This window comes from Macaca nemestrina, chromosome 9 (genome assembly GCF_043159975.1).
Source record: "Macaca nemestrina isolate mMacNem1 chromosome 9, mMacNem.hap1, whole genome shotgun sequence".
In the NCBI taxonomy this organism is placed as follows: Eukaryota; Metazoa; Chordata; class Mammalia; order Primates; family Cercopithecidae; genus Macaca; species Macaca nemestrina.
The window spans coordinates 33,286,159-33,297,651 of record NC_092133.1 but is presented as its reverse complement, the minus strand read 5'-3'; the positions used below and the strand labels follow the sequence as shown (position 1 = coordinate 33,297,651).

At 46.6% G+C, this 11,493-nt stretch overlaps 1 protein-coding gene across 18 annotated transcripts in view; it reads right to left on the bottom strand.

The window, feature by feature from the left end:
• Nucleotides 1-440: 440 nt before the first annotated feature.
• LOC105478397 (SEC31 homolog B, COPII coat complex component) overlaps nt 441-11,493 on the bottom strand; it is a 36,156-nt gene continuing 25,103 nt past the window's right edge. For 11 of the 18 annotated variants that reach the window (XM_071069276.1, XM_071069278.1, XM_071069279.1 and 8 more), the window contains 7 exons: nt 6,986-7,163; nt 6,278-6,595; nt 5,975-6,033; nt 5,522-5,668; nt 5,117-5,236; nt 4,298-4,369; nt 2,923-4,067 (listed from right to left, as the gene is read on the bottom strand). In XM_071069276.1, the coding sequence (XP_070925377.1) occupies nt 3,888-4,067; nt 4,298-4,369; nt 5,117-5,236; nt 5,522-5,668; nt 5,975-6,033; nt 6,278-6,595; nt 6,986-7,163 (1,074 nt within the window). In that variant the 3' untranslated portion in view covers nt 2,923-3,887. Of the gene's footprint in view, nt 1,950-2,922; nt 4,068-4,297; nt 4,370-5,116; nt 5,237-5,521; nt 5,669-5,974; nt 6,034-6,277; nt 6,596-6,985; nt 7,164-11,493 lie in introns of those variants that run through there. The other 7 variants (XM_071069277.1, XM_071069280.1, XM_071069282.1 and 4 more) reach the window with 5 other exon arrangements.

Below are 11,493 nucleotides of genomic sequence, written 5' to 3'. Positions count from 1 at the left end.
GATCCTGGTCTGCACCTCTAGGGGCAGGTCATAAGAAGGAGAAACTGAGACCCTTCCTTATCACTAACCTGGTTCTCAAACAGGCAGGATTCACAGCACTGGATATCTTCCTTTGATGAGTAAACTTCCTGCAATGAAACTGTTGCTAATGGGAAGTTCAGCACCTTGAACCTTAATTTATTGCAGTCATTGTGATATGTGCTCTTTTTCTAGGTACTGCACTTATTCTTGAGGATATTGGGGTGGGATGTGGTAACAGATACAACCCGTGGGCTCTCTCCTCCCTCCCCTCTTGGCAGGATACCATCCTCCCTAGAGCCTCACTTCCCTGGTCGCCCAAGCAGTTATCTGGATTGAGGCTAAGCTGCCAAGGATTAGTAAATCATCTATATAAATCTTCTAATACATTCACTCAATAGCCATGAGCTTGCTGCTTGCGGTACTTGAGTCTTCTGGTTTTATTTTCAGAGAGGAGCACAGCAGGGACTTGTTTATGAAACAGAGCAAGACCTTGGGTAGGGAAGAACCAATCCCTGACAGACCCTCTGTAGCCCAAGGAGCTCCCCAGCCAGCTTCCTTGCCCTAGGACAGTCCCAGGTCTGGGGCTGGGCAGCTCTTCTAGAGCAGAACTGGTCAGATGTTAGATGACCCCAACCTTCCTCTCCCAGAGTAGGAGAAAGCAGTGTGACTGGCTCCAAGTAACAAAAGCCAAGACTCTAGGGGCTCACCTGTAAGAGTCAAGGGTTCCCGTAATCCAAACTAAAGCAATAGCCAGGTCAGATCCCAAACCCCTGGCCTCACCCACATACCTTCTGGTCTTGCCAACACTTACTGAGAGAGTTTCCCCTTCCTGACCGGGGATACACTTCCTTTCAGGGGTTCCTAGTGCTTCATTTCCAGCTCTATCAGCAAAAGGCCCTTCACGGCTTCCCTCCACTTTTATCTGAGCCTCCCAACTCACCTTTTCTCCTTAACCAAGAAGTAGCATATACTAACCTACCTGTCCCACTTTGCAGAATTGCTTGATAATGTACACGAAGAAAGTTTGGCAAGGCAGCTAGAAAATTTAAAAGTACAATGTTGTAAAGTAAAGCTGCATTCTCCAGGAAGTCTCTTAGCATAAAAGCAGGAGAACTATTGTGCTTCATATTTGATAACTGCAGGTCAGCACTCTAAATATGTCATGCTGCCAGAACATTATTTCACAGGCTATTGTTTTATATCCCCAAATGGATACCAGATTCATTCCAGTTCTATCAAGAAAACATGACTGAGCTGCCTTGGATCTGTATGCTTTTCCCTTCCTTTTGCAATATCCACTTGTTCATTTGTTCATTCAACAAACACCAGAGTGGAGACAGTGGTGAACAACTACCGCCATTGCTGCATCATGGAGTTTAAGTTCTCATCTTATACTCAATCGCCAGGGCTGTGGTCCCTTTACAAAGTAGGCAACTCCAGAAATGGTGCTTGGGAAGACATCTTTGAGGTCAGCTAGTCAAACCTTTTGTTTTACAGATTTAAACTGATGCTGAGAAAGATGACTGGCTTCTTCCCCCAACTAGTAAGTTACTGTGGGGTGAGTGCAGAGCACAGGCCCCTTCCCACCTCTCGTGTGCTCTTCAGGAGCCCATCTGTCTCAGTCAGAAGACAGAAACAGAGGGAGGTCCTGAGAAGTGACAGGGAAATTGGTTGGGGTGGGCAAAACACTGTCTCCTTCCTGTCCCTGGCCTGTGAGCCTACACACAGGCAGAGCTTTTTCTTTTTGAAAAGAATCGCAGTCTCAACTGGCCTTAGCAGCAGGTTAGGGCAAAGACAGAGACCGGGTCGTCTTCGGCGCTGGTGGTGCTGGCGGTGGTGGGAGGGGAGGGCAGGCCAGGGCACTCGCCTATTGTAGGTCTGGATTGGATGCTTCCACTCATTCATTTCCTTTTAATTAACCCGCATTCCTGGAGGAGAAATATTTATGTTGGCTCCCATAGAGGCAATCCTCAGACTGGAAAGAAGGGGGAAGAAAGCCTGTCTTAGCAAAACAATATATCTAAAGAGCTCAAGAAGAGAAAATAGGAGAACAAAATGCCATTAAAATAGCCTTCTACCCCCACTGGAGTCAATGAAAACTTCATTTCACATGCTAATCCGCCACTCCGCCCCCTTGTCTTCTCACAACACCTTTTCCGAAAGTGTTTGGGAAAAGTCTTCGCAGTCAGTACACAGCTCCCTGCAGCTCAGACTTCTCCTTGTGTTAGTTCAGGGCCCCAAGTGGGGCTCTCGCTCCAGCAGCGGCTTTTTTCTCCCCCACTTTAATTTAAACAAAGACTTCGGAGTTCATCAACCTCCCACTGAAATTCACAGCTGCTGAACAAACTAATCCCCTCTCCCGGCCTTTCTTCCCTTCAATGGGCTCTTGGCTTCAAAGACACTTTGGGAAAGGACTTTGCTGGGGCTCACACTGCTTCATCAATAGAAGTTAGTGCAAGTATTATCTGAAGAGCAAGTGGCTTTACAAACAAATACTGCCTAACAATCCCTCCCTCCCAAACACACACACATCTAGCCCACAGACATGATGGGATCTACAACAGGATTAGGGCTAGTATCCCCTGGCTTCACACCCAGTCCCTTTGTATAGCTGAGCTCAGCCCTGAAGTGGGGTGCGGAAAACCCTGGAACTGAACACCAGGCACGGATGAAGAGAGACAACCCCCCCGCCCCCAACACACCCAGCAGAGTGACCACAAATGCTGCAAGGAGAGAACCTAATTCAGTGGGGCTGGACACCTTCCTTTAACTTTCTTGATTTATCTCTCCCTAAGCCTCTCCCCTGCCTTACTAGGGTGCAGGAAGCAAGAATAAAGAGGACTAGGAAGGTAATGGCAAAATAGAACCCAGAGGAGACAATGACTGGGAGATGACAGAGGAAACCAAATCAAAGCAGCTTTATTGCACCATTAAGTACATCACTGCATCAAACACAGTGCCACAAATGCAAATCCAAACACAGTGCCACAAATGCAAATCCAGCCAGAGAAGGTAGCCCTGGGACATGTGGTGGCTGCCAGGTAGAAGGGCCCCCAACCCTTGAGGAGCAGTGCTGGAAGAGAATACAGAAATGGGCTTTATCATCACAAAAGGAATGGCCTTGGGCTAAGGCTCCAACATAGTCAAGGGCAGTTCCCCATAGGCTGTGGTTCCCCTGCTCCTATCTCACAGCCTAAGACAGCTTCCAGCAAAAGGCAGTTCACCCCTTTCACCTTCCATCCAACCTAGCCCACCCTTAATAATGCTGGCACATGAGAAATTCCATTTTAACAGCACCAAAGTTTCCTCTCTTGGTTCTCCTCAGCACCCATCCTCACATCCATGACTTGTTCAAAGGGTGAACAGCAGTCAGCTCTACCCCATACCCTGGACTACAGAGAAATACAGACCTGGAGATATGAAGTCAGAGACAGGGAAAAGGTAAGGGCAGGCTCATAAACCACAGAAGGGAGAAACAAAAGACCCACATGATGGGTCACAGCAGAGGTAGACTTAAAAGTAACAATCCTGTTCACCCTCTCAGAAGCACGTAAACAGAAGATCCCTGGGGGAGAAGATATTCTGCCCCAGGTCCTTACAGAGTGTAGTATTAGGGAGGGTGAAGAACTGACTCTATGCCCTGCCTCCAGGCCTGGAGTGTCTTGGACAGATCCTAGAAGGCCAGGCATAAAGGAGTAAAAAGCAGGCACTCAGCTGGTTTGGAGTCAAGCCTACAGCATCACATACCTGGCAGCAAGGAAAAGAGTCAGGAAAAACAAACAGAATCTGTTGCAAAAGTCCCCTCTTCTGCAGGGAGGAGTTAAGTAACAGCAGAAGAGGCCTCCTAGCAAGAGAGGCTGCCTGGTTTAGACCAGCAGCTTATGAGCAATGATGAGGACTGCCTTCAAGATAGGCATGAAGCTGGACACTTCGCTGAAGCTGCTGCAGCCCGCCACCTGGGCATGCACTGTGAGGCCCTGCTCAAAGCTTCCTGCATCCACGCATCGGGCAACCTCATGGAGCCCAGCCACGACATGAGGTGAGAGCTGTGGAGGGAATGACCCTTAGGTTAGCGAGCTCAACCTCGTCCCTACCCTGGCAGCATGGAAGGGATAAAGGAAGACTTAAGTTCTGGGCCCAGTCCAGGCAAGATGCACATATTTTGTGGGGAACCCAGGTCAGTGAGACCTATGGGAAGAAAAGACACTGGGCTTCCTTTGGCCATGGTCATGGTGGAAGGGTAGGAGGCAGTGGGAGCACAGGTAGGTGTACTTACTGTCCCCTCACAGAGCTTCTCATATAGACACTCCAGACGCTGGGCTGCCTCTTCCAACTTCCTTTTTGTCTTCTGCAGGGAAAGAAATGGATTCCAACCCCTGCCCCTAAGGCTAACACCACACAGGGCCATAAAGAATCACAGCATATTAGGCCGGGCGCAGTGGCTCACACCTGTAATCCCAGCACCTCGGGAGGCCGAGGTGGGCGGATTGAGACCATCCTGGCTAACACGGTGAAACCCCATCTCCATTAAAAATACAAAAAATTAGCCAGGCGTGGTGGTGGGTGCCTGTAATCCCAGCTACTTGGGAGGCTGAGCCAGGAGAATGGCGTGAACTCGGGAGGCGGAGCTTGCAGTGAGCTGAGATCGCACGGCTGCACTCCAGCCTGGGCATCAGAGCGAGACCCCATCTCAAAAAAAAAAAAAAAAAAAAAAAAGAATCATAGCATATTAGAGCTAGAATGGCTTCATTTCACAGAGGAGGGAATGAACGCCCAAGAAGGGTAAGCAACTTGGTCAAGCCGACACAGCCAGCAAGGGAATGGCAGACTTCCTTACTCCTGGCTCCACCCTCCTTCCAGTACCCCTGCTGCCTTTAGGTCTCAATGCTGCTGGGTCCTACTGCCAAAGAGCTAGACTTCAGACCAGACTCGAAGTCTCTCACCAGCTCCACATGGACATTAATTAAGTACAAGATAGAGACAGCATGTTCAGGGCAGTGAGAAGAGAGTCACACAAGGAACTGGTCCACAGCTGAGGGGTCCTGGAACCAGCGAGGGGTGCGAGGAGGGCACTGTGGAGAAGGTTCAGACTCACTAAGTCAGTTGCAGACAGGGAGCAACGTTGGAGAAGTGCCTCAAAGCTGCTCTTCAAGGACTGATGCTCTGGGGGCAGCTCCTTCCTTTCCATTTTCTCAGGTGGCAGGTGCTGAAGCTGCTGATAAAGAAGCAGGGAGAAAGGCCAGAGGGGCAATCTGTCCTTCTCATGGCTTCCCTAAGGACTAGTCCCCAGTGACTCACAGTCATACTGTTCCCATCAGAGCAGAGGTGGGGAGATGAGCAGCCTCCCTTTCTCTGCAGTAAGGACACCTGGTACCTGTCCCCAGTTTCCCTCAGCTCAGAGATGGTCTCTGCCTTGAAGAATGAGGCCCATCTACCATGACTTGCACCCAAGGAGGGCTGGAAGGTTTCTCAAGGGAGGGGAATACATTGTTCCTGTTACCTGCAAGCTGAGTTCTCCTGGAGCCCCTGGGGGAGCATGACTCACACCCGAGACAGGGGGCTGTAAGGGAAGAATCCCTTGAAGCTCAGGGGTGAGGCTCATAACTGGAGCAGTAATTGGTGCTGGGGCCATAAATGTCTCTGGCAGCTAAAGAGACAGAAGGAAAGACACATGAGTCTGAGCTGAGAGACTCCATGGCTCTGGTTTTGGGGAGTGGCAGGAATGATAGTGAACAAGGAGGCAGAGGAGTGAGTATGGGAAACTGGGAAGTGACGAGACTGGTGTATGTGTGTAAGAGGGAAAGAGAAAGAGGAGGGTCCTGAGGAAAGAAGAGTAAGTGGGAGGAGGGCGGGGACAGTCTGAGAAGGGGAAGGACTGACTGAATCCTCTAAGGAACTAGAACATGGTCATTGGTGAATGTGCGAGGGAGTGGGTGGGGACAGATGCATTGACCTTGTTCCTCTGGAGGTTTCCCCCGGGGGCTGGAGCTTCTTTCCAGGAATCTTGAGGTCCTATAGGATAAAAAGATAGAGGTTTTTAGGGGCATAACGAAAAACACTGGAAATTTTTGATCTGAAGGCTGGAAGCATCTTTGAGTTGGAATCCACCATACCTCCCTCTGCAGACTATCTACACTCCTGGCCACCCTCCACCCCACAGGGCCCTAGCCTCTGACTTGAAGAAAGACTACCAAAGTAGTTGGAGGGGTAGGGGAGGCAATAACCCAGAAGAGGGATTCATGGAAGGAAGACTGACCTGGGTGAGGAGTCAAGATGCCAGTGGTTGGGAGGACACTAGAGCATGGGGCAACTGGGCCCCCTGGAGGGTATGGCACAGGGAAGCTCACAGGAGGGGCTGGGGCATGGGAGACCATGTGGCTGGGACCTGGTGGTCTCAGAGGAAGCAGAGGGAACAGTCTAGAAGTCTCAGACAGGGAGGTAGAGCCAGGTTGCGTGATGTCTGGGCATGCATCCATGAGTAGAGGGGAACCAGGAAGAGGCCATGTCCCAGGGAATCCCACCGGGTTAGGAGCTTGCACCCTTTGCCCTCCTAATAGCTGTGGCTGAGATGAAGCTGAGGTAGAACAGAAATAGGTCATTTGTCACTAAACTTCAATTCAGGAGCATCTCAGAGCATATCAAGGAGAAACAGGATAGCAATAAAAAATTAATAATAATAAATGATTAATACACGTATATGGAAATCTATAATTTACAAAATACTTTTAACTGTATTCCTTATTTGACCTTCAAAACAATCCCATAGGGTTGACATAAAGCAACACAACACTTTGGTATATTGCCAAAGGTACGAAGCCAGTGATAGCATTAGGAATTCAGACTTCAACTTCCAAGCTCCTCTCACTAGACAGACATACAGCTTCCCAAATCCATGCTGGCCATGCCAGTTGCTTTCCTGAGACCTCTGTGCTCTGCCCAAACAGATCTTCAGTGACTCACTCACCAGGCCTTACCCCAGGGCCCAAAGGCAAAGGCTGGATGGCCTGGGACCCAGATGCCCTGTAGTCACTTATATTCTGCATCCTGGGGCCCTGATAAGGGCTAGGATGGGAAGGTGCCAAGGGCATCGCTGGTGATGACTGAGGGGTGAAAACTCTTGGCCTTGGAGACGGAGTTGGAACCTATGAAGAGAAAAAAACATCAGCTCTTGGAAAGGAAAGAGAAAAGTAAATAATAGAAAACAGAAAAACAATAGGGAAAATTAACGAAACAAAAACTAGTTCTTTGAGGAAAAAATTCAATAAAATTGATAAACATCTAAAAACTGATAAAGATAAAAAGAGAGAAGATATAAATCATCATCAGAGATGAAACAGGGAATATTACAACAGACTCTGAAGCCATTAGAAAGATAAACGAATACTACAGATAACTTTACATTCATAAATATCTGACAACTTAATCAGAAATGGACCCATTCCTCAAGAACCACAAACTACCAAAACTCAGTCACAATGAAAGAAGATCTGGATAGTCTATAATCATTAAAGAAATTGGATTTGTAATTTATTTATTTATTTATTTTTGAGACAGAGTCTTGCTCTGTGCCCCAGGCTGGAGTGCAGTGCTCCGATCTGGGCTCGCTGCAAGCTCCGCCCCCGGGGTTCACGCCATTCTCCTGCCTCAGCCTCCTGAGTAGCTGGGACCACAGGCGCCCGCCACCCCGGCTAGTTTTTTGTATTTTTTAGTAGAGACGGGGTTTCACGGTGTTAGCCAGGATGGTCTCGATTTCCTGACCTCGTGTGCTGGGATTACAGGCTTGAGCCACCACGCCCGGCCGGATTTGTAATTTAAAAGCTCCCAGAAAAGAAATCTCCAGGCCTAGATGGTTTCACTGGAAAATTTCACCAAACAGTCAAAGAATTAATACAAAGTTTACGTAATCTCTTCCAGAAGATAGAAGGAACACTTCCTAACTAATTTCATGAGGCCAGTATTACCCTGATGCCAACACCAGAAAAAGATAGCAGAAAATAAAACTATACATCAATATTTCTCATGAACTTAGACACAAAAATCCTCAATAAAATTTTAGCAAAATCAAATAATGTATATAAAAAATAATATTCCACAAGAAAGTGGGATTGATTCCAGGTCATGCAAAGCTGATCCAATATATTTAAAAACCAATCAATTTAATCCCCTATACCAACAAACTAAAGAATGAAAATAATATGATCACAGAAATGATGCAGAAAAAACATTTGACAAAATTCAACACCGACTCATGATCTAGTTCACAAGGTGTTATGATCTGAATGAATACGTTCCCCGAAGTCATGTGTTGAAAACTGAATCCTCAATGCAACAGTGTTGGGAGGTGGGACTTTTTGGAAGTGTTTAGGTCATGAGGGCTCTGCCCTCATTAACGGATTAATGCCACCATAAAAAGGACTTGCAGGAGTAGGTTTGCTTTCTCTTGCACATCTGCTGCCTGCCATGTGAGGACACAGCAGCAAGGCACCATCTTGGAACTGAGAGTGGAACCATACCTGCTGGTGCCTTGATCTTGGACTCCAGAACCATAAGAAATAAATTTCTGTTCTTTATAAATAATTTCCCAGTCTGTGGTATTCTGTTATAGTGGCACAAAATGGACTAAGACACAAGGAATAGAGGGAAATGTCCTTAGTCTCATAAAGAGCATCTATGAAAAACCTAAAGCTAACATCATACTTAATGCTGAAATATTGAATGTTTTTCCTCTAAGACTGGAAACAAGGCAAGAACATTCACGTTAACTATTTATTTTTTTTGAGACGGAGTTTTGCTCTTGTTGCCCAGGCTGGAGTGCAACTACACAATCTCAGCTCACTGCTCCACCTCCCGGGTTCAAGCGACTCTCCAGCCTTGCCTCCTGAGTAGCTGGGATTACAGGCATTCAACACCATGCCCGGTTAATTTTATATTTTAGTAGAGATGGAGTCTCACCATGTTGGTCAGGCTGGTCTCAACTCCTGACCTCAGGTGATCCACCCGCCTCAGCTTCCCAAAGTGCTGGGATTACAGGTGTGAGCCACCGCGCCTGGCTCATTTTCACTATTCTTATTTAACAGAGACTGGAAGTCCTAGTCACTACAATAAGGCATGAGAAAGAAATTAAATGCATATAGATTGAAAAGAAAGAAAACTATCTATTTGCAGATTTGCAGACAGCATGACTGTCTAATAGAAAACCCCATGGAATCCACAAAAAACTTCTACAACTATTCAGGAAGGTCACAGGGTATAACCAGATCAACACATAAAAATCAACTGCATTTCTATATACTCAATGAACAAGTGGAAACCAATAAATTAGATTTTAAACTGCTGAAAACAAAATTAAATACTTAGTAGGCATGAGCGGACAGGTGATAATAAAAAAATTAAATACTTAAGTATAAATTGGACAAAATATGTACAGGATTGGTGTGATAAAAATTGTAAAACACTGATAGAGACAGCATTGGAGAAACATGCCACGTTCATGGACTGAAAGACTGAACCTAGTAAAGACGTCATTTAGGAACTTGTATTTGAATACTCATGGCAGCTTTACTCATAATACCCCCAAATTGGAAACTACCCAAATGTCCTTCAAAGTTTGAATCGCTAAAAAAATTAAAACCGAGGCCAGGTGCAGTGGCTCACGCCTATAATCCCAGCACTTTGGGAGGCCAAGGTGGGCAGATCACGAGGTCAGGAGATCGAGACCATCCTGGCTAACACGGTGAAACCCTGTCACCACTAAAAATACAAAACATTCTCCGGGCGTGGTGGCAGAGCTTGCAGTGAGCCAAGATAGCGCCACTGCACTCCAACCTGGGCAACAGAGCGAGATTCCATCTCAAAAAAAAAAAAAAAATTAAAACCATGGTACATTCACACCATGGAATACTACTCTGCAATAAGAATGAGTGAACTACTGGTACACAGAACAACTTGAATGAATCTCAAAGAAGTTATGCTAAGGGAAAAAAGCCAATCTCCAAAGGATATATACTGCATGATTCTATTTATGTAACAATCATTAAATAACAATTATAGAGCTGGAGAACATATTGGTGAAGCCAAGGATGAGGGACGCGGGATAAGTGCAGCTATAAAAGAGGTAACACAAGAGATGGCTGGGTGTGGTGGCTCATGCCTGTAATCCCAGCACTCAGGAGATTGAGACTATCCTGGCTAACATGGTGAAACCCTGTCACCACTAAAAATACAAAACATTCTCCGGGCGTGGTGGTGGGCGCCTGTAGTCCCAGCTACTCGGGAGGCTGAGGCAGGAGAATGGTGTGAACCCGGGAGGCGGAGCTTGCAGTGAGCTGAGATCGTGCCACTATACTCCAGCCTGGGCGACAGAGCAAGACTCTGTCTCAGAAAAAAAAAAAAAAAAAAAGGTAACACAAGAGAGTTTTATGGTGATGGTAAAATTGAGTATCTTGATTTTGGTGGTGGTTACACACCACAATGTGACAAAACTGCATAAACACACATATAACAATATGTAAAACTGGTGGAGACTGACTGAAATCTGAATCCATGGATTGTACTAATGGCAATTTCTTGGTTTTGATACTGTACTGTGGTCGTGTGAGATGCTGACATGGGGCGGGGTGTTGCTGGGACGCAGGAGACACCCCAGTACATCTCTTTGCCACCTCCTGTGAATCTATAGTTATTTTTAAATGAAAAGAGATGGGGAGAGGGAGAGAGAGAGGAGAAGAGAGGAGGGGAAGGGGAAAAGGGGAGACAAGTGAGGAAAGAAAGGGACAGAGGAAAGGGAGAGAAAAAAGAAAAGGAATTAGGGTGGGGATTGAAGGTGGGACAAGATGAGCCATCAGAGCTTCCGCCAGATAACTCTGTATCCAAACCTCCCTGGATTCTGTTCCCCAGCTCGTCTAGTAAACTTCTGGCCTCACACCTTAACAGTACCCAATCCCCCCGGGCACTTTGGCCAGAACCTCTTTCCTCTCCCTCAGTCCCCCAACCACACACACACCTCTCCAAACTATCAGCAATTCTGTCAGTTCTATCTACTAAGTACTAAGTATTTCAAATCCAACCTCACTGGCCAGCTTTAGTTATTTCATGTCTTCATCATCCCATACTATAGCCTAACTCCCTCCAGACTGGCCCTTCCTAACATACAGCTAATTATGTCACTCCTCTTCCCAATACTGTTCAATAGCTCCTCCCTGTCAAGTTTAAGTTCTTTAGCACAGAATGCTAGGTCCTTAGTGATCTGACTCCGGAACCTGTTGTTCCAGCTTCATCTAACTTCATGAACACCTGTGTTGCAGCCCCAATTAAATATTAGTAATCCTCAAAAGGCCTCAGCTTACTCTTGCTTCAGTGCCTTTGTACATGCTATTCTCTGTGCCTGAAACAGTCTTCACTTGCTCATTCCTTTGCCTAAAAACTTTTAATATTTGAGACTCTGATCAAACCTCAGACTCGTTCTGAAACACT